The 27560-nt window shown below is 40.6% G+C and overlaps 1 protein-coding gene across 9 annotated transcripts in view; it reads right to left on the bottom strand.

The window, feature by feature from the left end:
* Positions 1-27560, bottom strand: part of LOC145519897 (uncharacterized) — a 347803-nt gene that overhangs the window by 207705 nt on the left and 112538 nt on the right. Inside the window, exons 1-9 of one of the 9 annotated variants that reach the window (XM_081524949.1) lie at positions 25703-25804; positions 23142-23328; positions 22133-22292; positions 20214-20342; positions 20018-20066; positions 19663-19925; positions 14091-14237; positions 11765-11830; positions 11310-11543 (exon numbers count right to left, since the gene is read on the bottom strand). In XM_081524949.1, coding sequence (XP_081381075.1) covers positions 11417-11543; positions 11765-11830; positions 14091-14237; positions 19663-19757 — 435 coding nt within the window. In that variant the 5' untranslated portion in view covers positions 19758-19925; positions 20018-20066; positions 20214-20342; ... (1 more) ...; positions 23142-23328; positions 25703-25804 and the 3' untranslated portion in view covers positions 11310-11416. Of the gene's footprint in view, positions 1-11309; positions 11544-11764; positions 11831-14090; positions 14238-19423; positions 20093-20213; positions 20343-22132; positions 22293-23141; positions 23329-25702; positions 25805-27560 lie in introns of those variants that run through there. The other 8 variants (XM_081524953.1, XM_081524948.1, XM_081524947.1 and 5 more) reach the window with 8 other exon arrangements.

Raw genomic sequence — 27560 nt, forward strand, 5'->3', positions numbered from 1 at the left:
CCATCTCTTTTAGAATTTACCATAGTTTATTGTGATCCACACAGTCAAAGGCTTTGGCATAATCAATAAAGCAGAAGTAGATATTTTTCTGGAACTCTCTTGCTTTTTCGATGATCCAGCGGATGTTGGCAATTTGATCTCGGGTTCCTCTGCCTTTTCTAAAACCGGCTTGAACATCTGGAAGTTCACCGTTCACGTATTGCTAAAGTCTGGCTTGGAGAATTTTGAGCAATACTTTACTAGCATGTGAGATGCGTGCAGTTGTGCAGTAGTTTGAGCATTCTTTGGCATTACTTTTCTTTGGGATTGGAATGAAAACTGACCTTTCTCAGTCCTGTGCCCACATGCTATTTCACTAGGGTTACCCGCCATGGATGGAACAATGGAGCAAAGACGTTGCTACAGACTGAGTGTGTGACTCCACTAAACTCCATAGGTTGAAACCCTAATCCCCAGTGTGACAGTGTCTGGAGGTGGGGCCTTTGGGAGGTGATGAGGTCGCAAGAGCAGAGCCTGCATGAATTGGATCCGCGCCCTTATAAACGAGACTTCAGAGGGCTCCCTCATGCCCTCTGCCACATGAGGACACGGTGAAAAGTGGTCACCAGGTCACCAATGAATCAATAAGGGAGCTCTCCTCAGTCACTACATCTGCCACGCCTCGACCTTGGACTTCCCAGCCTCCAGAATTTTGAGAAATAAATATTTGTTGTTTAATCCACGCAGCCTGTGGTATCCTGTTATGGTAACCCTAAGAGACCAAGACAGGGGTGTGTCGTTTAGGACTGGTTAACTGTATAGATACAACCCATACACATGCTGGTTCTCCCCTTTCTTTCTCGTGCCAGTATGGGGGAGCACTATGCTCCACAGAGTCATGCAGGAATCCAGTCATCTTCATCATGTGGCTCCATCATCTTTGGTACCTCAGAGCCCTCCACTTGGGTCCTACACAGGTAGCCAGTGGGAAGGAAAGGAGCAAACGTGGGTAACACAGCAGATTTTAGGGGCCATTTTCGGAAGTGATGCCCATCCCCTCTGCCCCCATTCTATAGGGGGACTCCTCGCATGTCCTTATGTGAAACGGGAAGTGCACTTCAGGAGCATGCCAAAGATGAAGCCAAGAGGGGTACTGTGGAGAACTAACCAGATTCTGTCTAATGATCTTTGGGGATCAGATAAGGCATTTTATGTCTACAAGCCCCTGGGCTACAGAGTCTCCTTCCTTCCTCTTTTTCCTCCTTCCCTCCCTTTATTATTTGTTTATAGTCTTACATGTATAGCTCAGTCTTCGGTCATCACATCTACAAAAGAAATGTTAGGAACCAGTCCTTGTCCTGTGATCTATGTTTCTCACTCCACCTAAATTGATAACGAAAAAATTAGAAGCCAGTAAAATGCAGGGATCTCACCGTCATCACAGAACAGGGATGGAAGGGGAAGCTTGGACATCAGGTTTAAAAGCAGACTGGATTGGGAACATTTGGCTTCTGCATGTGTGAGTTTAAAGTGGTATTTAATTAAAAAGTTGCAAGCTCATGAAACAAAGGGTTTTGTTTGGCTCTCCCTTGTATAATCCCAGTTTCTAGGAAACAATAACTTGTGATTTATGGGTTCCCTTTTCACAGAAGTATGGAAGTTATATGTAGCTCATGTTCAAACGAGGAAAAAAGAAATTCCCTGATGGTAACTCATTATCTGTCTGGCTAACAAAGGACAAAGGACAAATCCTGGAACATCTTTCTTTGCCATTTCATATTTATGACACATCCTGTTGGTAAAACGTTATTCTCAAGGCAGGCTCTGGAGTTTATTATTTTTTGTCTTCTCATTCTTCATGACTGCATCATTTTTTAAAAATGCCAGGCCAGATGGAAGCTTTCTTTCTTTTGGGTCAGGGGTGGAAAAGAGACTGTGTGAAACTGTGGATGATGAATCCTACAGTATGCGACCCACTTTTAAGAGGAAGAAAGTTGTGTCACAATTCTTGGGCTTTGCATGACCTTGTTGGAGTTTATTCTGAGGAATGTTCCAGTCAGGAGGACACGTTGCTGTAGAGGTACTTTGAGCTCCTCGGAGAGTCACTTTACCACGCTGTGGCTACTTCCCCATCTGAAATTATTATCAGTGGTGTTGGTCAGTGTGTATTGTCTGCATCTCCTCCAATGAACCTGTGAACTCTGAACCTCTGACAACTTGGCTCATCCACTGATGCCTTCCCACTGCCTAAAACAAGACTTGGCGCATCACGTGCCTGCTGCCGTGTTAGAGGAGAGGGAGAAGGAATGAGTGAGCAGTTCACAGTGGTAGGGGATGGATGACAGGCACTTCTTGTCTACCACACCATGAATCTAGAGTTGAAGAGAGATCCACCCTAAGACTTTGTGGCCTCCCTCGGCTAAGCGCAGTCGCCTCCCACTGATTGGAGTCCATGGATTTGTCTTCACTCATCATTCTGGAAAATTGCTACCAGTGACAAAATGGTGTTCCATTGACCAAAACACGGATGAGGAGAAGCATCAATAAATTCCTAATTTGTCTCTCAGAGAGAAAGTGCATTAGTTATTTCTTCAGAGGCCTTTGTTACTATAATCCAATTCTAGTCGCAGGACATTGGATCTCTTTCTTGGAGTGCTGTGGGGAAGAAAATATTTTCAGAAAAGTATTTGTTCTTCCAGACTTCACTTGTGAGATTTCCTTCTTAATAGGAACCAAATCAATAAAACGCCTGAGAACAAACATTTCACTACCCTCCCAGCTGCTTTTAGGAATATTAATTCATCCCGGCACTGATCTGGTTTCTGGGAAGCATTCAGACGAGGAATGAAAATCTTTTCCTGCTCCTGGGATTTGGTGATGCTCTGCTTGGCCTCCGTGCTCATTCCCGGAGGTGGGTTACCAACTCAGTTCATGCCAAGAGGCCTCCAGATTGGAGGAATTTCAACACATACCAGCTGTAGGACCTTGGGCAGAATTCTTAACCTGTGATGTTGGTTTTCTCATCGAGAAAGTGAGGATAATGGTAGCCTTGGACCTCCTAGGTTGCTAAGAGAATTAGGTACGATAGTGCTTTGTGAAGAGCTTAGCATGACATGCGACACACAGCAGGAGACTTGCCCGTGTTATTTACCGTTGCCGTATTCAACATTATTCCAGCTGCATGAGGAATCCCAGCGATGGCTGGATTCTTCACAGACTGTTTTAGAAGAAGCTGAATTATCACATCATAGGTTGAAACTAGATATAAACTAGGGTTTCTTCAATCTATAGACCATGTCCCTTTGATTTCCTGTCCCTCTTTAGACTAGATTTTACTAAAAATCATGCGATTTAAAAATTTCTTTTCTTGCCAAGTCTGAACACTCATGACTTATTACCATCTATGATTACACCCAAAGGCATTCCTGTAAATCTCTGCAATTTAGAGGGTCATCATGGCCTATGGAGGACAAGAGATCTAGTGCGCAGTAGCTGACGCCACACATCCAAAGCACAGAGCAGGGATTACGAATGGATCAGGGCACTCACACTGCCAAGCCTAGATTCAGTCATGCATTTGACCACATCACTCCAGACTCTCAGTTGACTAGATAATGACACATGTTTCCTTCCTAAGGAAGAAGGCCATGAGAAGCACAGGCTTTGGTTCTGCTTGAACCATCTGCCAGCTATATGGCATTTAACTTTGTTTCACTATATTATAAAGCTCAAACATTTTACTAAAGCACAAACATTTTATTAAAGCTCAAACATTTTTCCACACCCCTTACTTTGGGAGACTGATGCAAAGGAACAAAGTTTTACAGCAATTTAACTCGCATGGAAGTGTCCTTTAAGCTCTAAAGCGAACTGGCTCAATATCCTCTCATGACTTGTGTGTCTGTTTCTCAGAGCCTCCAAAATGTCTGTGATTCAGGGCAAGTCTCTTATTCTCAGTCACATTTGTCTCAAAACTGCTGCTTCTACTTAATGTTCATGTCCACTGCCCTGTGTGGGACACATTGACTGGCTAAGAATCCTTCCTAGCCTTTTTTTCTAGATGAACACCCTCTTCCCATAGGGCAAGTCTCTTATTCTCAGTCACATTTGTCTCAAAACTGCTGCTTCTACTTAATGTTCATGTCCACTGCCCTGTGTGGGACACATTGACTGGCTAAGAATCCTTCCTAGCCTTTTTTTCTAGATGAACACCCTCTTCCCATAGTACATGGCCTTTGTGAATGGAGTAACTTTGGGCAGGTGGAGGTGGGTCTACATATTGGCCATTCTTGTTCTATAATACAAATCCATTTGGCTCCTTTATCATTTATGTATTTTTCTCTATCTTTCCATTCCCCTCCCTCTCCCTCTTTCCTTCTTTTCCTTTTTTAAATCTCACTGTACCATCCCTCTGAGTTCTCTGGCCCCTTCACGTATTATTTTTGCCTTATCTTCTCCCCACTTACTGTCTTATTTCTTTCCTGGGCACAGCAATAAAAGTCAGAATCTTCCCATTTGAAATTCACTCCTACTTCACACCTGACCTCTTTCTCTAGATCCTGACTTAAGCCCTATCTTCTCATACCCGAGTAATGTGTCATGGTACTTAGTAGTAACAGCCCCTTATCTAAGAAGAATTTTGGTAACAGTTATCAAAATTATGTATACCTGTGCTAGTGTGTGCTTCTGTGTTGCCTCCTAATATCCTATCCATTCTCCCTATGAATAAGGACTGTGATTTTTAGCTGGCTCATTACCACCTGCTAAAAAACAAAACAAACAAAAACCCTGCTTCCTCAAGCTCGAAAGTGTGAAAGCGTTTGTCGCGCAGTCGTGTCCAACTCTCTGCAACTTCATGGACTATAGCCTGCCAGGCTCCTCTATCCATGGAATTCTCCAGGCAAGAATACTGGAGTGGGTAACCATTCCCTTCTCCAGGGGATCTTCCCAACCCAGGGATTGAACCCAGTTCTCCTGCATTGCAGGTAGATTCTTATCATCTGAGCCACCAAGAAAGCAGCTTATCTTGTAGTTTTTGGCAGCCAATAACTAAACTGGAATTTAGACAGCAGTATTGCGTGGCTTTGCAAGGAAGTCTTCAAAAAAGGGAGGAAAAGTTTTTCTCTCCTCCTTCTTTTAATGCTATTTGGAATGTTAATGAGATGGCTAGAACTCCAGCAGTCTTCTTGTACCATGAGGACAACAGCCCATCCTAGGGTTGATGGAATAGTGTCTGATAACTTTGTCAAGGTGCCTAGACTCTCTAACTTCCAATTTCTTATTTGGAAGCTCCTCTTATGCAGGCTTAACTATTACATTAGAATACAATTCCTTGCTTTTACAGTTTGTTTCCTCATGCCTCTCTCAAATTTTACCCCAAAGCATCAATGGAACATATCCCTCCTAAACAGCTTCTTTTTTATTTATGAGTGGGAGAGCTCTATCATAACAGACAGATGGGTTGAATGTGGGACCTTTGCTTTCAGATCATAGAACAGAGGTGCTCCCGTGGGGCACAGGAACATGGGTGCTGTTGAGATTCTTCTGCCCTGAGCCAAACTGCTGACCCAAGCCAAATAGATTCAGATGGTTTCCAGAAGACAGTAGCAGGCAGGGCATTCCAACACTAATGTCAACCTTATAAAGAAGACAAATGAATGTGGTCCTAAGGAAGGCAATGAACCCCATTATTCCCATGATGGGCTCCTGGGGAAGCCGCAGACAGTTTTGCGGTTCAAATGACAGACGTCACCCAAAAGTTAAGGAGTTCACATTAACTGAAGCGCACATTAAAGAATAATCAGAACATAAAACAGATGTCAATATCAAAATACCGAGTGTGTAGTCCCCAAATTAAAGTCAAACATGAAAAATAAGTTGCACTAAAGCATGCATTCTTTTCTTGTTCAAATATTTTCCTGCTTTTTCAAATAAGAAAAGGTTTGGAAAATTTAAGAAATTGCCACTATTGTGGTAGAGTTACCACCACCTGGAGTCACATCGGAGTTTCCTGTTGGCTCTTTCATCTCCGAGAAATTCTGACTATTTAATGCCTCATAAGAACTGCAGTTAATTGATTTTTTATTCCTCTTTGGATAATGAAAACTCAGAAGAACTTTCTGGATTTGTTAAATCTAGACATGTCACTTTGTGAGTTTTTGTGCATTTATATGAACAAGCTTATTGTTCTTATTTTAAGTTTGATAAACACTGATAATATATTGATCATAATCATACCACTGCAATCTGATTAATGCAAATTCTACCTTTATTTTCTAGCACCCCCTAAATGTCAAGTATACCATGCCCTCAACCACAGATAATTTCAACGCTTTTCAGAAAATAATTTTTCCTGACTAAAATAATCAGATATATCCATTTTAAAATTTCAAACAGTACAGAAAAATAAAGAAGAAAGTAGAAATTACCCTAAGTCATATTAAATACAGATAACTACTATTCATACACAGTGACTATTTTCCTTTTTCATGTGTTAACTGATTTTTGTTGTTGTTCAGTAGTTCAGTCATGTCTGACTCTTTGCAACCCTATGAACTGATAGTGGTGGTTTAACTTTTGTTCCAACGTCTATGAGGGCAGGAACTTTTTCTACTTTATTTACTGCTTCCTACCACATAGTCTAGATGGGTGTCTGGCATTGAGTAGGTATTCAAATATCTTATTTTGAATTTATAATTTCCCATTTAGATTATTCTTTTTGCTTAACATATTGTAGACATCTTTTCAAGTCAGTTAATATAAATTTATGGCATAATTTTTTTAAAGGCGTGCATTTTACTGGACATAAAATATGTTTTGCTGTTTGTGCCATACACGTGAATGTGTGTGATTATCTTCTTAGAACATATCTCTGTGAGTGAAGCTATTTGGTCAAAGGCTACACACACTCAAAAGTTTCACAACGATTACCAAGATGCTCTCCAGGAAGTATGTATGAATTTTAACACTCATCAAGTCCAGAAAATGGCCCGTTCTCCCCCATCTTCCCCTATGCTGAATGGTGACATATCTTTGCCAGTCTCATGGCTATAAATACTATCTCAGTGTTGCTTTGAAATCAGAATTAATGTAGTTATTTGTTAGCATGAATATCTTTTCCTATGCTTGTTGGCTCGTAATAGTCTAAATTTGTGGTTGATTTTTCTTTCTCATTACTAATTTTGAGTATTAAGCAGTCTTGCTTTTGGTCATGGATTAGACTAGCTACTGATTTATCTGTTTTACTATGTTTTCAAAGAACTAGTTCTTGGGTTTAGCAAGTCCCTCAGTCTTTTTCATTTTTTCTTTCTGTTTTCTATTTTATCCATCTTTGTTACCTTTATAGGCTTCCCAGGGAGCACTAGTGGTAAAGAACCCGCCTGCCAATGCAGGAGACTTGGGTTTGATCCCTGGGTTGGAAAGACTCCTTGGAGGAGGGCATGGCACCCCACTCCAGTATTCTTGCCTGGAGAATCCCATGGATAGAGGAGCCTGGCGGGCTGCAGTCCACAGGGTTGCAAAGAGTCAGACACAACTGAGTGACTTAGCACGCAAATACACGTTACCTTTATGACTTCCTCCCTTCTGCTTCCTTATTTTTGAGTGTTTTCACTAGATGTTTTTGAGAAAATGATCATCTTACTATTGCTACACTTCTATTTTAGTAACAAATGTGTGAAGGTGAATCTGTACCTTGTTAGTTTTTGCATATCCTAGAGATTTTGGGGTGAAATATTCTCATTTAGTTTTCCATATGTTTTGCATTTGCGGTTTTGATGTTCTCTTTAGCATTAGAGTTGTCGAGATTCTTTTCTTTTGTTTTTTAATTTTCATTTGTTGGGCAGGGAGTTTGTTGGTAGCATTTGTTCTTTTATGTATTTTGTGTTTTGCTGCATGTGATTAAAGCGTTCAGCCTGTACTAGTTTTACTTATTGGAATTATTTTTGAAGTAGTTTTTGTAAATGCCTCTTACATTTACTAGTATATATTCCTGGTTGTGACACAGATATTTACTTAACTGATTATATAATTTAAAGCCACTTCTGCCTTGTTGATTTCATTTTCTGTTTGACCTAACGAGGACTGCTGCTGCTGCTGCTAAGTCACTTCAGTCGTGTCCGACTCTGTGCGACCCCACAGACGACAGCCCATCAGGCTCCCCCGTCCCTGGGATTCTCCAGGCAAGAACACTGGAGTGGGTTGCCATTTCCTTCTCCAATGCATGAAAGTGAAAAGTGAAAGTGAAGTCGCTCAGTCGTGTCCGACTCATACAGACCCCATGGACTGCAGCCTACCAGGCTCCTCCGTCCATGGGATTTTCCAGGCAAGAGTACTGGAGTGGGGTGCCACTGCCTTCTCCGAATGAGGACTAGAAAGGTAAATAAAGTCACCATCCCTATTATGTTTCTCAGAAATTCTTCTTGTAGCTCCAGAAATTCTTCTTGTAGCTTCTTACATTGTATATAATGGTGCCTTGGAGGTGATTTCTTTGACTTTCATATTTTGACAGGTGGTCTGTCTTATTCCTCTTAATGATTTCTCTGGAGTTAGAAAAGCGGTTAATGGAGTGGTTAGTTTTATGATAGGGTCATCTTTCCGTATAAATGAGGAAACTGAGAACCAGAAAGTTTAAATAACTGGTAGTAGTACAAGGTCACACAGCAAAAGAATGGACAAGCCAGGTGTGCCTGTCCTTAAAGCCCCTAACCTGTTGCTATCATTATGTTCTGGTAACTAATGCTATGAGAAATCCACCTGGCCTCTCTTATTTTCTTAAGTAACTTGCCTATTTTATGTAGATACTTGCAGAATGGTCGCTTCATCACTGTAGTACAGTATTTTTACTGATTTTCTCTCAGCACTGTTTGATGCTTATTGATTTTTTTCAGGCTCTGTGAGCCCTTTTAGTGTGTAGACTCAGGACTCCCTCATCCGAATATTTGCTTTATTCTAATACAAATCTTAATTTTCTTTATGATCACCAATTATCCATTTGTCAGATTAGAAGTACATATAACATTAAAGTATTATTCAACATAATATATAAGATACAGAATACACAGATCTATATATATATTGTCTTTACCTCCACACCTACCACTCTTGCTTTTTACATTATTAATTTGTCATGATATGCTACATTTCATGTATTTTTCAAATCTTGTTTCCTGTGGCAATGGTTCTGCTCTGTGCTTTGATCAAAGCAGCTTCATGTTCCCAGCTTTATGTTGCTTTTCTCCTCAATTTCTTTCCTAAGTTCTGCTAAATCTCCATTCCTTGTATCATGTTTTCTTACCATATTTTGACCATCTTTTTGTCCGTGTGCTTTAGAATTTGAGAATTCAGTACAGTTGTAGTGTTTGTTTTCAGTTGAAATTCTTCTAAAATGAAGCCTTCTTCTCTCACTCTTCCCCCTACCTGTCCACTCTCTCTCTCACCCCTTCCTACTGGTGGTGGGGGAAGGAAGAAAGGACTGGGGACAGAATTTTCATGCTTGAAACATGCCAATTCTCTTGCCTTTTTTTTTTTTTTTTCTCTTGTTCATTTTTTTAAAGACAGGTAGTCTGCCTTCCTGTTTGCCAGAAAAATAATGTCTACCTCAAATATGTGAGCTCTTACAACGTGAGATTTGCAGTGAGATGTTGATAATCTCTCAGCTTCCCAAGAAAGACAGCCAAGGCCGTTTGCCAGTTTGCTTCTGTTTAATTCATCTCCAGTATTGTTGGAACTTCCACACCAAAAAACATCTCAATGAAGCGGGAGAAGATTCCATCTCAATGGGTGGGTATCCTTCAGATTTCAGGTCTTCCTGTCTGGTATGAGTGGACTCCTGTACAGATTTCTAGTTTCAGAGACACCTGGTAGCTAGCAAGCACTGGGTTTGGTGTGGTTACAGGCATGCTCCTCCTTTGAATCTACCTCATTTACTGCCAGGCCTTGGTTGAAACGCTTGCTGCTACACTATTATTACTTACTTGCCTTCTGCCGTCCGCTAGACTAGAGAAAACCATTATTAAATTTATCTACCCCACCTCCAGCTCTGTGACACAGAATACTGTTTATCTGGTGAAGAAAGGTGGCTCTAGCAGGCACACGGAACAGCTTACTCTGGGAGACCCCATGTCCGCAGAGCCATTCCTTCTCTGGTCTGAGGCATTTTTGTAGTTTTGAGAATCTCTTGCTTGTTTTCAACCATTCTGTTCATTTCTTGCAGAAACTCTGTTTAGATTTCCAGGATCTTCTATACATTTGGTCCCAACAGTTTCATACCTAAATGATATCTCTGTATATTTAAAGTACTACAAAGTTTAGCTCATCATTCATCATGAGGAGATTATTTGTCCTCTCAGTGTCAATAATAATTTGTTTCTTCTTTTTTTTTATTTTGATTGATTTTGTTCAGTTTGGAAAGGGGAAGTTTGTGACTTCCCAGGCTTTCTGTGCTTTTGCATCCATCTCTTTCAGGATCTCCCCCCCCCCCATTTGTGAAAGTGAAAGTGTTAGTCGCTCAGTCGTGTCTGACTCTTTGCAACCCCATGGACTGTAGCCTGCCAGGCTCCTCTGTCCATGGAATTCTCTAGGTAAGAATACTAGAGTGAATACCCATTCCCTTCTCTAGGGGACCTTCCTGACCAAGGGATCAAACCCAGTTCTTCTGCATTGCAGGCAGATTCTTAACCATCTGAGCCACGAAGGAAGTCCCCTTCTTTAACATTAAAGTATTTCAGTTTTTTCATACATTTATCCTTGCCTGTCTTATATTAATAGCTTAGTCATGTGTATACATTTGACCAGGGTTGCTGAAACTGTAAACAGTTAAGGACAAGTTGTTTTTTAGTTTCCAATCTGTTGTAGATCCTTACATTTATATAACATAATTAGTACTGAAAACGAATTAAAAATGAGACATAAAATGCAATTTGACTTATATCAGATTCAACAGACATGACATTATTTGCTATACAAGTTTACTTTTTCCCTTCTTATCCATTTGGAGGGTCACAAACAACCCCTGGGTCAGGCACAGTCCATGTAGCCCCCTCTGAGTAGCTTCAGAGTAAGCCCCTCAGGGCCAAGGGCAGGGTCTCATTAACCTGTGTGTCCTCCTTAAAGCCCACCTAGCACTATGCCCCCAAAACAGCATCTACTGAGAAATAACTGTTGACTATATGAGTAAGACAATAATACTCTAAGTAGCAAGTGCCTCTTGAGGTCAAAACTCTTAAGTTGGTTCCTGACCATCACAACTTCCTCTCGCTTTGGAAAGATGCAGGTGCTATTATTTGGATTTATAGCAAAGGTTCAGAGAAGAATGGGTCTACACACAGGAGGACTTTTTATCCATGCTGTTTTATTTGACCCAAGGCATTTTCCCTCATATGCTGTTTCATGTCTCTATAGGGAGTACAAAGCGTGGTGTGAAAGACGAGGCAGGATATTAACCGGACTGGGGCCTGGACCAGGTGTGAGCATTCTGTCTTCTGTCCGTCACTTTATTTATCATCCTTCTCTTGAGGACTGTGTGAGGACCCTCTGATTTCCAAGTCACACCAACAGACTCTATGCTTGAGGAGCGTGTTATGATGAAATGCTTATTAGGATTAATACTGGCCCTGAACTAAGAAATGATGGTCAAGCTTATATCTTCTAATGTATTCCCCTCCAGGGCACTGATTTACCAATTCAGAGAATGGCTGAGGAACTACCCTAGTTAGGATGGAAGCTGAGAGGCAAACACCATCAGTGGGAAAACCACAGTGAATAGGATGAATAAAAGGTGTCTTACCTGCTGGTGACGTGGAGCCTGACACTAGTCCTGAGCATTGGTAGTGTGCAGAGAGTAGAACTGCCCCTAGGGATGTGCAGAGATGGATAAGCAAGGGCCTGCTTGACCAGTGGGGAAGAAAAACACAAAGAAAGCTCTTGGATGGATAAGGCAGCATGTGTAAAGGCCACAGCAGACGTGCCTAAAGTGCTAACATGATGCAGAAGAAGGAAAGAGTAATTCTTAAGGGCAAAGGGTCACTTCTCAGATTATTTAAATTAACTGTCACCCTAAATTGTAGATGTGTCCTCTAAATATGTCATTGGTTGACCTCCTCTGACTATTTAACATCCGTCCTTTGCCTTCCCAGGTGGCCATCTCATTCTGCTTGTATTTCTCTTGTATTTTGCATGATTACATTTACAGTTTCCTTGTCTATGTCTAATGTTATCTTTGGATCAAAATCGCTGCTGGTGTGTTGCTCGTGCAGAAGAGTATCTGGCAAACCACAGGCCTTCCATCAGCGGTCTGTCCTTGTTTCTGGTTGTTTGGATACCACTATCTGGGGAAAGGCTGTCAGTGATGATAACTGCAAAGCATCAAGGTGAGTTCCTGTTAATACAGAGATGAGGAAGCAAAGCCCTAAACAGGCAGGATAATTGGGACCAAGGATAAAAAATTATTAAACTGTCCAGAAACAGTACAGAAGTTGGCAGTTTAAAAACATTGTTACATTTTTTCTTTTCTTTGAGATAGGAAAGGGATTTTATGAGAAAAAAATCCCTTTATGAGGGATTTCATGAGAAACTTCATGAAAATCTCTCCAAATTCTATAATCTGGCATATTGTTTGATAAATATTTGTTGATTTAATTAATGAACCTGAAGAAGCTGTTCTCATGTATGTCAACATTTTCCACAGGGAGCCCTTGGGCTGGTTGGATTCCATGAGTTTGGATAGTTGAGAATGAGTTGCTGAACTGGCATCAGGCATAGGGTATCAATCTCAAGTCTTCTGAAAGCACAGCTAGACTGGGGATCATCAAGGTAGCTTAAATTGTATTTGAAGGAGGTTTCATTTTATAGCTAGACATGTGAGTTACCACCAGTGGCTGGGGGCAATTGTGCTCCCCACAGGACATCTGGAGACATTTTTGATTGTCACAGCTGGGAGAAAGAGGGTGATGCTACTGGCATCTAGGAGAGAAAAGCCAGGGAGACAGCCAAACATCCCAGGATGCATGGGAGAGCCTCCGTGACAAAGCATTTGCTGAGAGTTTGAGAAAATCTTCCTTAGACATATTTTCTAATTTAAAGGCCAGCTCCAGGGAAATTATTCCAAGAGGCTTTCCACTGACAATTATCAGCTCAAAAACCCTTTGGACTCAATTACCTATGGGGTTAGAGGCCCCGTGGACCTTTCAGATACATCTTTGTTACTGTACTTGCAGAGCTGTAGGACCCAGATTATAAGCCCCTTCTCCATAAACAAAGCCTCTCCTCCAAAACAAGTTCTTCAAGTCTCCTGCCCTAACGCTGCTGTTCGGATGTTGCTGAGCCTGGCGTGATAATGAGAGCCATGATCTGATTGGTCCCTACTCTGGGGGGTGTGGCAGTAAGGCAGACAGAGAGAGGGCAGCAGGTACATTGTAGGAGGAGCCTGTTCTCTTCACCAACTGTCCTCCCCGGCCCACCTTGCTGCCTTTTGACAAGGGATTAGTACCCAGGGATTCTACAGCTCAGCAGCTCCAATAGAAGCTTGGAGGTTTCACTTTCGCCAAGTTGCAGAGTTCCTGGCCTGGCAGACCAGCTGGACAAGGGCCCTGGGAGCTAGAAGACGACTTGCATAAACAGATTTGGGGCTTTCCACAACCATCTCTGGGATGTGCAGTTCAGTTTTGCTCTAACTGAACTGATTCACAACACGGCAAGCAAAAGACAGATTTTTCACAATCACTGTAGCTATTCTGAGAAACGACAAAGGTATCACCAGGACGTATTTCAACCATTGTGCTTGTGTCAGTTGCATATATTGGGATGATGCGAGGTCATGCCGAGAAGTATATACCCTTCAGTTTACACCCTCGGTGTGTGAGAAGTGTGGAGCCTTTTAGCAGTTCTAGTTCAGCAGACACGGATGGGCCTTCTGCCACGTGGCAGGAATTCACAGATCCAGCCTGGTGGGCAGCACAAAGCATGGCAGAACGCACAGAGCAAAGGAGGGGTACTCTGCTCAGCCTGGGGCAGACGGAGGAGGCGGGAGAAGAGTTGCCTGCAAAGAGCCCGACTGGCTCTGCTTTTCCCTTTGTACCTTCGCCCTTCCCCTTTCTCCTTCCTTTTTGCTTTACCTTCTCATCTTCTTTCTTCTTGTTGGATTTAGGAGATGTTTGGAATTAGGAGATGTCCGCACCAGCAAGCCCCAAGCCTCCTCTGTTCTGATTTTCGGTAACGGAAGTGGTGTGGACATAAATCCTAGAACATCAAATATATAGCACCTGTAAAATAACAGACACAATTCAGTGAAATAATTATCAACTAAACAGGACAGCTTCCCAAGGTAAAGGAAAGACACATGCATTAATATTATTGCCAACGTTGCAACACCAAGTGCCTATCATGGACCAGGCTCTAAAGGAGACATTTATAGACATCATCTTTGACTGTCATGCCACTCTTTAAGACACAGCTGATTCTTTACATTTAACGATGAGACACTGAAACTAGGAGATTAGGCACAAGAAAGAACTGGCCCTGAAATGTCTGGAATGGAATATTTGATTGGTAATAGAATTAAGATAAAACATTTTAATACATTTGCAGCTTTAAGGGTGACTGTCATAAAAAAGAGAAAATTTTGATAATAATTGATACCATTATAGCTCCATAAATCACATATCTTGCATGTGAAAACTTCATATATCTCATCCATCTCATTGCTTAAAAAACTGTAGTATAGCCCAAGAGGGCAAAGGAGACAAGAGATAAGAAAAAGTCATAAGACAGAAGATCCAAAGATTGCAGTAGCTATAGCAGGCAGATGAATTTCTTCCTGGAATTTTCCAATATAACCAAGTGACCTTGGGTCTCACAGTCAGTGTTTGTCTTTAAAGTTAGACTTGGATGAGTTGGAAACTTCTTACATGGTCTCCCTCAGCTATCCCTATTGTTATTAATTATCCCTAGTATTAATTATTACTAAATATGCAATTCAGAGGATTATACTTAACTTTCTGAGCCTTATTTCTCTATTATGAAGAAATATAGATGAGAACAATAATGACTTTACAGATTTGACATAAAGACTAGATAAGAATGGACATAAAAATGCTTAGCATGGTGGCTGGCATAAACTTTCCATGTATACAGATATTATTACTGAAGTTTGTCCATTAGTAACTTGCCCACACCAAGAGAAATACATTTTCTCTCTCCATGCAGCAAATCCTTTAATTTCTTTTAGAAAGGTAAAAGTCATACAATTCCAAGTTACACTCAGCTATAGATTTGAAATTTCCCCCTTCCAGCAAATTCAAATCAATTTTAACACTAAAAAAATAGATTATTCTGATAATTAATATCACTGCCTACCTTTCTATGTCCATCCTCCTTGAACTCACCTGTCCTGCCTCCTACCACTTCCACAGGTTTACTGTGGTTTTCTGATTATTCAGATATAAAAGTATTTTATTCCTGTTGTTTTGTTGGAATAGAATTCTTTTTGTTTTGTTTTGTTTTTTTTTTTTGCAAATAAAGTCTTATTCAGAGAGCTAATATGTAAAATAGCCCAACACAGATCTGCTCTATTTGGAATGGGGTGAGGGCCTGCTCGTACGCCCTCCCGCATGTTGATATTTGTCCCTCTGCATTCCAGGGGAATCCTGAGATGTTCCCAAAGGAACGTTAGGATTGCATTGAATATATCTTTTCTTAAGAAAAACTCATTCATATGAATGACATCACAGTTTTCTCCTCTTCCCAGGAGGATTGTAAAAACAGTCCTGGCTTAGCTGAGGGTGAAGGGAGGAAGTGGAAAAGGATGAAGGTCCATGTGGTCCCCGTAGTACCCACATGTAACACATGAGATAACATTCCCTGGCCTGGATCAGGTTGTATGGGACTCCAAACATCTATGTGGAAGCACAGCATGTAATTCGGTCACCCATATGTCTCCAAATATTTTGATACTTTGGTAATTTGACATCATCCCAAATGTCCAGCCATACAATCCCCCCTTACCAAATACAGAGCACATTTTCCATCACCATGCCTTTGTACTCAGCGTTTCCTCCTCCTGGAATAATGCCCATCCTTCCATTTCTGCCTGGCTCTCTGACTCACCCCTCTTCTAAAGCCTTCACCACGAGCTCCTCCCCAATTTCTAGGGCCAGAATTCATCTCTTTGGTGCATTTCTTCATTGTTGCCTCCCCCACATTCTTCTATCTCCCTCACATTCTCATCTTGCCTGGGGCAGTGTCTTACACAGAACAGACAGGGGAAATGCTCACTGCATCAAACTGAATAGATGCTGTGTTGATCAGGTCTCAGGTCAGCCGCCTGTGTTTTCCACTTGGAATCACTTCATTAACACTCCCTGCAAAGTCCAACCAGGGAAGGATCATTTCCAAAGAAAAGCCAAACCTTTTCATTTCTAATTTCCTTCCCTTTGGGTGTCAAATGGAAACTGGGCAAGATATATCATCCAGTTCACCCCTTCAACAGTCCTACTTTCCCTCTTGATCCTGAACTTCAGCTAGCGTCTGTAAAATTTCTCCTTTGAGTGAGACCATTTTCTTCTTGGTTCTCAGTAATAGTAATAAACTCTTGGCCATCTGTTTGTTCCTTGAAAATCAAACTAGCTGGTTTCGGTGACTCTTACCTATTCACAATCCAGCAGATTTTTTAAACCCAATATTTCCTGTGCAAATACTTTGTTTTGGATATTTCAACGCCTCTTGCTTGAGTGATTGCAGAACTGATGCAGAACTGTTGTTTTAATCAGGGGCAGTGCTCATAGAAACTATTTTAGTGGGATAAGTTATATCCACAAACAGTTATTGGTAAGAACTGCAATATACTGCATACAATGCTGAGTATTAAGACAAATACAAAAACAAATACTATGTTCTAATTAGGGAGACAGAAACCTTGTCCTCAAGTAGCTAATCAAGTTCAAGGCAAAAAATGCTGGCACATGACTAACTAGAAACATTCTTATGTTGTTTATAACCAGCTCTGTGTTAGGAATTTGTGGCATCTTACAAAGAAACATATAATACGGAAAAAAAAGAAAACATGAGGATGAAAGATCAGGAAAATGGAAAACAAGGCTAACTAGTGCCACAGTGGAGGCCAGTTCACAAAATATACCCCCTGGAAACTGCAGAAAAGTCACAGCCATCTCTGTTGTGTGCACAAAGATATTTGCAGTGAGTGGCACAGTACCTGGCACATAGTAGATATTGAATAAACAAAAGATACAATGGACATGTCTTCCATTTTTAAGATTTTTTTTTTTTTGTAGTACCTCTATTAACTACACCAAAACCACATTTGAAAAATCCAAAATTTGGATTTACTGGCTCAGTGGTAAAGAACCTGCCTGCCAAAGCAGGAGACACAAGAGATGAGAGTTCAATCCCTGAGTTGGGAACATCCCCTGGAGTAGGAAATGGCAACCCACTCCAGTATTCTTGCCTGGGAAATCCCAGGGTTAGAGGAGCCTGGCGGGCTACAGTCCATGGATTTGCAGAGTTGGACATGACTTAGTGACTAAACAACAACACATCAAAAAGTCTGAAGCTGCCATATTGACAGCTCCACACCGATGGCTAACGGGGCTCATAGAGGCAGCATAAAGAAAAGTCAGCATGCACGTGTGTTGTCTTATCATCCCATCAGAGTTTTTGGCAACGTGAATCTAGATTTCTGTCATACCAAATATGGACTTTGGGTAGTGGAAATAAAGACCAGAGTATCGGGAGGAAAGGGGATGTGATTATAAAAGTCAAAGATTAAGAGGATGCTGGGTACAGTTTTTTGATGGAGAGTATGGATGGAGAGAGAAAAGGGCGGGAGAGGGAGTTTTCAAGCAACCAGGGTTAAAAAAGGACAGAATAAGCAAGATAATGTTAAAAGTAAGAGCACAGAGTATAAATTATATCTTAAAAATGTTCTCTAAGAGAGACAAAGTTAGATACATGTTTTAAAAACGGTTGTTAATTTTGGCTCTTGTACCATGTTTGTTCAAACAAGAAATCACGTTAGGACTAGATCACATGTGACCAAGGAACGAGTCAGGTGACAAAAAGTGATGCATTTTTACTTCAAAACACACACTCTTGGTTACACCAGCCACAATTACACACACAGTGATTTAGGAAACCATGTAGCCAGGAAGGAGTAGAACAAAGAAAGATTCTTCACACCTGTTTTTTTAAGTAACTTAGAGATTTCCCTGTTGGTTCAATGATTAGAATCTGCCTTTCGATGCGGGAGATGTGGGTTCCATCCCTGGTTGGGGAACTAAGACTCCACACACCATAGGGCAGCTCAGCCCACACGCCGAAACTATTGGGTGCGTGCTCCACAACTAGAGCCTGCGCACGGAGCCCCACGCTCCAGAGCACGCAACAGAGACTGCGCGCCCAGTGGAGACCAGCACAGCTGGAAACCAGTAACTTTAAAGCCTAAAAAGTAATACATTTCATTAGTAACTCAAAAAGCGATGGCAGAGATTTTCATCAAGCAAAGCAGCTAATATTTTAGAAAGTATCTATCTACACATAGGAAGTGAACTCTAGGTTGCTCCCCAAACTTAAAAACCTATAAAATACTTAGTGGGATTATAAATTGAGTCAGAGTTTTTGTAAAATAGCATAGCAACATATATCAAGAGCCTTAAAATTATTTGTACCCTTTGGTGGAATAATTACCTTAAAGGAACAATCAGAAATGGAGTCAGAATATGGCATATTACATACTCATTAAAATCAGGTTTTAATAAATATGTAAAAAAGTATATATCCATATCTATAAAATGACTTTGATTGTGTAAAAATATGTATACTATACACTCACACAGACAAAAGCCTGGAAGGAAACACTGCAAATGTCAAGCCTTAGAGCACTGTTAGAAGAAGGAATGAGGGTTTTTTTTTTTTGTTTTTTTTTAATGCTACTTTTAAAAATAAAACTTCTATGGGTGGGCATGGGTTTAATAATGTGACAAAAATAAACACTTAAGGGAAAAAAAAAACTAGTTCATAACCTAAGCCAGTCTCATTCAATTTGCCTAGCAAAGGATTCTGCTAAATTTTCTACCAAAGAAACTTGACATGCAGACCTATCAAATAGATTTGTCACTGTCTCTTCAAAGAAGGAAATTCTGTTTCAAATTCATCCTTAGCCCAGAGCAGCTAATTTGATTTTATCAGTCATCAGCAAAGCCCTTACATTAAATAATTTATGCATTTTTTAGCTCCATCCCTACAGGGCAAGATTCAGTACTTAATGGAAACCATCACACCATTAGACTGTTAGAGCTCATCTAACATGTTGGCTTTGAGAAGCCTCAAGCCTGAAGTATTGAGTGGTCACTTAGAGCATGTTTATTCGATCTGACAGCACTAGAGAGGAAGGCAGAGGTGGAAATGAGACAAAGAAATCACGAAGTGCACGTACCAGCCATGGGATGGAAGGTCTGGGAAAAGACGCAATGACATGCGTGGCAAAAGCAGGTGTAAAGGTGCTTCTCCAGCGAATGTCCACGGAGGGGATATTTTCATAAAAAAATTAACTAATTGCCAGCACCGAAGTACTCTTCCGGCTGCAAGACATTCCCAGATCAGCCTTCTTCTCCTGGGCATCTGCTGTCTGGAAAAGCCTTCCAGTATCTGTTCCAGCCTTATCTAAAATCATACCTGGGCTCACTCTTCTGCGCCTCTTCATTTTGTTTTCTTTCTGTTCCTGGCATTAGAACTGAATTTAATTTGTTCATCCTTAAAGGGCTTTTCATCACTAGATTTCTCGGGAAGTTCCGACACTTGATATTTATTCCCCTGACAAGTCGGTTTTGAGGATGAATCGGATGTAGCTTGTCAGGCGCTTTGAAAACAAATCTCCTTGCAGCTAGGGAGTTGCCTTGAGTGGTGTTCCCGGCTTTGTTTCAGGATTCAGTATAATTCTGAGACAGGTAGCAAAACAGGAGCCATTTTATTTCTAGAAATATCATCTCGGTTTCAAATCTGTTGGTGATAGTAATAACAGTAAACACACCACAGGGATGCCTTAGAAGTACAAGGGCTCCAGGGATTCAGGCGATGGTCTGTATTAAGAGAGATTTGTAAGAAGCTGGGATAAAATACAGATGCTGAAATAAAACCTTTCTACAGAAATGGCAGAGAGGAAAGTCATTAGATTCCTTAAAAAGTCATCTCTCTGGTTCATCTACACTCTGTTCATCTACACTTACCAGGAAGTAAAACATCAATGAAGGTGAGGATACAGGCTTCTAGATGGAAGATGAAGTACTCGGAATCTAACATAGAGCATGGTGATTATAGTTAGCTTGAAAGCTGTTAACTGAGTAGAACTGGAATGTCTTTAACACAAAAAGGAAATGGTAATTATGTGACATGATGGAAGTGTCTGCTAACACTACAGTGGTAATCATTTTGCCAATTATATCAAATTATATCAAATCAACACACTGTACATCTTAAACATTATGTACAATGTTGTATGTCGATTATATCTTAGTATAGCCAGAAAAATAATTTAAGTGAAGAAGGTGAAACCCAGTGCTCTACAGCTTTTATCTAGCTAGAACAGGCAGAGACGGCAGGCTACAGTCTCATGAGCAACTTACCACTTCTTGAACAGCCTGTACCAGATGTCACACTGTATGTAGAATAATATGAACAAAAGCCACACCCAACAGGTAGAGATGGAAAAAAAAAAAAAGCATAGAATCTTTTCTGTTCTAGAAATTCTCAACTTTCAGACATCTTTAGGTGTTTATGAAATTGACAATCCACCCGGCCTTCCCTTTGGCTTTGCCTACTGCTGACAGGACACGCACTGCCCTCTAGTTCTGTGATGCAGCTGTGGGTGGTCATTAGAGCGTCCACCTCCACCCAGCACAGCTTCACCCAGGGGAACCAGCCCAGGGCACGTGTTGTTAGCTTATATTATGTCTTATTCATTCATTCATTTGCTTGGTTGGTTAGGGTGGAGTGAGGGAATCGCCTTATTCATGATCTTTAAGAACAATTTTACCCAAGCCATGGATTTGGGCGAGATAAGTAGTTGATGGGCTCTCTAGTGAGCTAACCTTCGTGATGGTGCTACTCAAACATACTCTGTCACCATGGCCACTACTACAGGTGAGTAGCAATCTCTGCTCTCATCTCAGTGCAGAATCTTTCTCCAGCTTTGGTGTGCATCCCAGTCAATGGAGGCCTGTTAACAATGTCTGAAGCCGGGTACAACGATCTGGTCTGTGACAGGATTCCCAGGTGATCCTGAAGATCTCATTAATTCATTCCAACACTGGCAGAGTGGATTTAAAGTCAAAGAACAGGGGATTTACCTTCCACGGTTCTTACTGTTTTATTCTGAGAGCATCTCTCACACTCTATCTTTGGTACCTCAATTCTCCAGGGCACTTTCTGCAATCACTGTACTCCTCAACCCTTGGGAAAGAGCTGTCTTTTCCCTCATCTGCTCGTGGCATTTGTTAACACAGGTTGCTCCCTGCATCTCCTTTCTAGTACCACCATGGCCCTTGAGATTTCCTATATTAAATGTGAGAAAATCAGGATCAGAGAGTCCTGAAATCAAAACCCAGTTTACAGATTACTTTCTAGCCATGTGATCTGGGCAAGTTCCATAAGCTTTTCCTGCCTTCCTGTCTGTAAAGTGGATGGTAACATCATAAGGTTGCAGTGAACTATAAAAGAGTTGTATGTGTGTGTCTGTGTTCAGTTGCGTCCGACTTTTTGCGACCCCAGGTACTGTAGCCTGCTAGGCTCCTCTGTCCATGGAATTCTCCAGGCAAGAATACCTGAGTGGGTTGCCATTCCCTTCTCCAGGGGATCTTCCTGATCCAGGGCCTGAACTCACATCTCCTGTGTCTCCGGCATTATAGGCAGATTCTTTATCACTGACCACTGGGGAAGCCCATAAAAGAGTTAGTGCATGCTTATATTTGCTGAATGAATAAAAGTCTGGCACAAGGAAGACTCCATATGCTAACTAATCATTTTCAATATTCTTGTTGTTTAATTCAATAGGTGTGCATTGGACTCTCACTATGCTTATTATTGCTTTTGAATTGCCCTTTAGGGGAATTTTTCATTTTCTTCCCAGACAGAAGTGTTTTTAGCTTACATTAACATTTCCTCTTGCCTTAATGTCTCCCTTTTGGATCATTGTAAGTTGTTTCCATCTTCTCTCATAGCTTTTCCTTTAAACTATTTTGCTAATATTTTTGCTTTTTTTTTTTTTTTGCTTCTTCCAGTTCGGCATATCCCAATTCTTGCCACAGGTGCTGGAAAGAGAACAGGAACCTTTGGTAAGCAAGTGACTGTGACGTGTATAAGGTACATTCTTTCCTTTCAATTAAAAGGCACTCAGCTAGGGCCTCCTTCTAATAGGGAGGTAAATCAGCCACATTTCTGAGAAACAATTAGTTATACTTACATTTTCATTGAATTTTCACTCCTCCAGGTTCATATATGTTGTCTGCCACTTTCTTTTTGGTTATCTTGTGCTTATGTAATTCCCCCCATCCCCTTTCACTGTTACCTTCGCTATTGATTTAAATTAAGCTTGGTTGGTATTTCTTTGAAAAGAAAACACAAGCTTGCTGGGTTGGGAGGTTTTCCCAAGGCCTCTCTGCTCTAGTAAAATCCTATATATGTAGGTTCTGCAAACCAACATTATTTTTGCTGTACAAACACCACGCGCGTGTTCTAAGACATGAGCCCTCTGTGTAGGATCCTTTCGCACATGCAAAAACAGCTGACATGTCAGCACTTCCACAGAGTGAAAACAAGAGGATCCTGGTTCAGGAAGGTCAGGGCTGTTCTATGGGGCCAGTGCACAGTGTACCTTGACCTTCATCTCCAGCAAGAGCAGCATGATGCTGGGTGTTCCAATTTTATACATTCTTATTCATAGTCTGCTCCCAAGAGTTTCCTCAAATTCTGAATTCCTCCAATGGGACAAGTGTTAGTTTTCTATTGTTATGTAATTATACTACCACAAACTTAGTGGCTCAAAACAACAAATGTATCTCCAAGTTTCTGTTTGCCAGGACTTCAGGCATGGCTTTAGATGGATCTTCTGATTAGAGTCTAAAAAGACTTCAGAGTTTTGGCTGGGGCTGTGATCTCACCTGGGAATTGTCTGGGTAAGGATTCACTTCTAAGCTCACTTAAGTTGTTGGCAGAATTCAATTCCTTCCTCTGATAAGACTGCACGCTGCCGCTGGCTGTCAGTCAAGAATGTCATCAGTTTCAAGAGACTGCCCACAGTTCCCTGCCATGTGCAGTTCCCCAGCATGGTCTCCTAACTCTTCAAAGCTAGTGAGGCAGAGAGAGAGAAAGAGAGACAAAGAGAATAAATGAGCTGTATGGTAACAGAAGCCTATATAACTCAAATGCTGTATGATTTCATCAAAGTGTGTTTCAGCAGAAAGGAAATACGAATAGAAGATCATACTTTCAGCACTAACAGTGGACATATCTGGGTGATAAGGTATGAATAATCTTGTTTACATTTTCATATATTTTTACATTCTAAATGTTTCCAGTAAGCATGCAAAAGTTTTGATTTTAAGTTTAACATTCAAACTAATAGATGCACATATTTTAAAAAGTAAAACAGTACCTCAAGACTTTAAGATAAAAGCAGTAGGCTTTTGCAGCTCCCCATCTCATCCCCAAACCCCACTTGCCACAAAATAATTTCTTCTGGTGTTTTAAATAAGATAAATATAATGCTATTTTTTTTTCACTGTTGGATATTATCCATTGAATTTTTTAGAGAGAAGATTTAGTTCTCTTTTCCCAGTCACCTCATTACATGCATATATTTCTCTTCTCTCCAAATCTCTAATATAGTATAAATATTTATGCACAAATACATTAATTATATTATTAATATTATTAAGTCCTGCTCATTGATAGCACATGTGGTTCTATGATTATGTGATTTATTTTCTATAGAATTCTGTTTTTCTTGGAATTGAAAATTGCCTCACTTTTATCTGTTGTTTTATATCTACCTAGCAATAATGCATCCTCAGATTCTCTAAAAGAACAGTTTACCTTCTCTCAACATGGCCATGCATATCAGATAAATTGATACCTAATCCTCCAACTCTGCTTTCAGAAGACCAATGCCATTCTGATCCCTGAATCTTTATGTAAGACCCGTTATTCTGTCCAGAAACTTGTAGGACGTTTTCTTTATGGTGATGTTTGAAACTTCATGATAATATACCTTGTTATGAGTTATTTTGTACTCATTTTGTTGAACACTAGATGTCCCTTTCAATCCGAAAACTTATTATACAGATCTAAGAAATTTTTCATATTGTTTTGAAAATTTCCCCTCTTACTTCTCTCATCAACAGGCCTTAAGAGTTTTTGTTTATTTAGTTGGTTTGATTTAGCTTTGTTTTTGCTCTTATAGAAATGCTACAATGAACAACCTTAAGCATACTTCCTTGTACTCATTTGTAAATTTTTTTGTAGAGTAGATACTGAGATGCAAAGTAAAATGTATACATTATAGAACATATATTTTCAAAGTTCAAGCAGGAAATGTACACTTCCAATATGGATAATTAGACAATTTTTTTCATAAATGAATAATTTTTTCAGTGCTTAATTACAATATGTCCACATGACAATATCACATTTTGTTTTTAATAATGTTCACAACTTCATTTTTGATACCCTCCCCAGCCAGTTTCTGAGTCTGTCTTGTATGGAAGGAAAAACAGGTAGAACCAGTTCATAATCTCAGCTTTACAACTCTGTAGTTGCAGGACTCTCAGCAAGACCCTCTCTGGCCTCAGTTTCCTCATGTGTAAAATAAGGAATAATATCTACTTCCTAGTAATATGGAAGGATTAAGTAAAATGCAAAAGCACAGTGCCAAGCACACAAAAGATATTAAAACAATATTAACCCCTCCCCTTAATTATCAACTCTATGCATTTAGAGACAATGGAATTAGCATGTGTGTTTACAGATACAACTTAAATCCACACCATAACTATAACTGGAATTTACAATGATTCTGACTACACCAAGTCTACATTTCAAAATCCAGATATTCCTCGAACATTGTCTGGGGCCTGCCCCAAACCCTATCCTAAGAAGTAGAGCCTGGCCAAGTCCCGTTAATGTGGACATCCCACTTTGTATATCCTAGCACCCTCCTACCCTCGGGAGGGGTTTGACATTGCTCCTTTCCTACACTGATAGACCTCCATATATTTTAGATCCAGAACAGGGGCTCATAGTTAGGAAGAATGACTTATACTCCATAATTTCTTTTCCTGTCTCATTATCCAATCCATTTTTATGAAGCTTCATGGCATAAAGTCACAATGAACTAAATGATTATTGTGTCTTTGATTCTATCACAACTCAGGTAACAATCATTTCTGGAGTACATGGGTTTTGAGCTTGACTTTGTAAAAGTGGGTTTCCTTTCCTTCCCCTTTCTTCTTTCTCCCCCCCCCCCTCTTATGCTACTGAATGGCACTCATCGTTTGCTTTGACCCTAGCTCTCTTCCCATGTCAGTGACAGGGAACAAAGCCAAGAGAGTATGGTGGCATTATTTACTACTCAGGTCTCTGTATCTTTCCCTTGACCTTGCCACCCCAGGATGTCCATATGGAGTCTGGCAAAGAAGCCAGCTGCCCAGTCCTGCATTACAACCTTCTTTAGTGACTTATCCTCATGCTCAGGAAGTTTGACATCAACAGGCCAAATCAGAGCAATCCCTGCAGGAGCTTTGGGCAAGATCACATGTTACACGGTGAGAAGGGGTGCACAGTGACATTCTAGAACTGACCTGATCATATCCCGTGTTCCAGAATGTCTTTTTGTTCACTTGTGTTTTTTGGTTTGACAAGAACAGTGGGATAACCTTACTTTTTCTACTGGGTATTTCAGAAAGCAGTCAAAAAACATTTGGCAAGTGAAGGTCAGTCTCAACTCAATGAGCTGAAAGACCTGATCTTCGTGATTCATCCCTTGAGAGAAATTCACTGAACACCTCTTATGTGTCAGGCACTGCCCATGGACTTGGGAGACTCTTGTCCACAATACATTCCCCTCCCTATCTTTCTCAAATCCCACAAGCCATGCCTATTTCTACTGCACGGATAAAGCTTGAAGTTCTAGTTTATAAACTAATAAAAGTTATCATTCATTGAGCATTTAGAATATTCTAGACACTATACTGAGTACTTTGCCCACTTAACATACATTATTTCTTTGAATCTTCACTTAAACCCCTTGAGATAGGTACTTTATCTTCACTTTGAAAGATGCAGAAAATGGGGTATAGAGAGGCTGAGTAACTTGCCCACAGACACACAGGGAGCAAGTGAGGATGCTAGGAAATGTGCATTCAGTTTATCCCTGTGACCACCACCTCATTCTCCTGTATCAGGGATAACATCTCTCTTCAATACTGAAATAATAAGGATCCTCTTAATCTTACGAATTCTCAACTCTTTCTAAATTCTGCTTGAGAGACGCATTTCTTTCAGAATCCTGATTTTTCTAGATTTCTTCCTAGATCCTTTTCCCATCCTTGAGTTCTTTCTCCTCCGAACTGTCTCTTCACTAAAGCACAATGCGTTTTGGTAACTCATGGGTAATCTTTTCCTTAACAAATACCAGGATGGTTCTTTATATAGGATTTCCAGGAACTGAAAAACATTCTTTTGCTAATCAACTTCTTGACCACAACTGGTTCTATGCAGGTATACATTTTTAAACAATGAATTGGCAGTTCAAAAAGAGCTTAAATCAAATCCCACACAAGCAAGCATAGTTTTACACCCTAGTATCATTCTTTTGGGGTCTGTCCTCTCTGCTTTGTGCAAAGGCTTTCAGAACCTCAAGCTTGGGGTAAGTCAGTCAGTCAGTCAATTCAGTCGCTCAGTCGTGTCCAACTCTTTGCGACCCCATGGACTACTGCACGCCAGGCTTTCCTGTCCATCACCAACTCCTGGAGTTTGCTCAAACTCACCCTCACACAAAAGGATGACACCTGAATATCACTCTCCTTCTTCTTCATCTTCCATCTTGCTTTCCAGGTAAAGAGGGTGAGAAAAGGAGAGGAAATCATCATTGATCCACTGATTTGTTTCAATGCATGTAAGCAGAAAGGTCAGACTCCTCCCATTGCCAAGTATGGGACAGACTTAAATCTGAAGCCTAATCTTAAATCTGATAAAATGGCACTTAAACATTCATCTGTTTGTGAGGAAAACAGTCTATTGAGATGCCCCAAGGAGGTGCACAAATTCTCTGAGGCCAAAAGTAAGAGAGAGTATATATATATATATATATATATATTTTCTCCCCCCTTGTTGAGCCTAGCCTATCCCTGCCCCCCCATCAAAAAACAAAAGAAAACCTCACAAGAGTTTACTTGCTATTCCTGGCTCCATTTATTTATGGGACAGCTTGAAGCAAGGACAAGTTTTGCCTGGTTAATCATATAAAGGCTACTATATTATTTTCCTTATGAATCTGGTTTTAATGCACTTATCCATCTCCA

This window comes from Giraffa tippelskirchi, chromosome 9 (genome assembly GCF_054371585.1).
Source record: "Giraffa tippelskirchi isolate mGirTip1 chromosome 9, T2T-mGirTip1v1.2.pri, whole genome shotgun sequence".
NCBI lineage: Eukaryota > Metazoa > Chordata > Mammalia > Artiodactyla > Giraffidae > Giraffa > Giraffa tippelskirchi.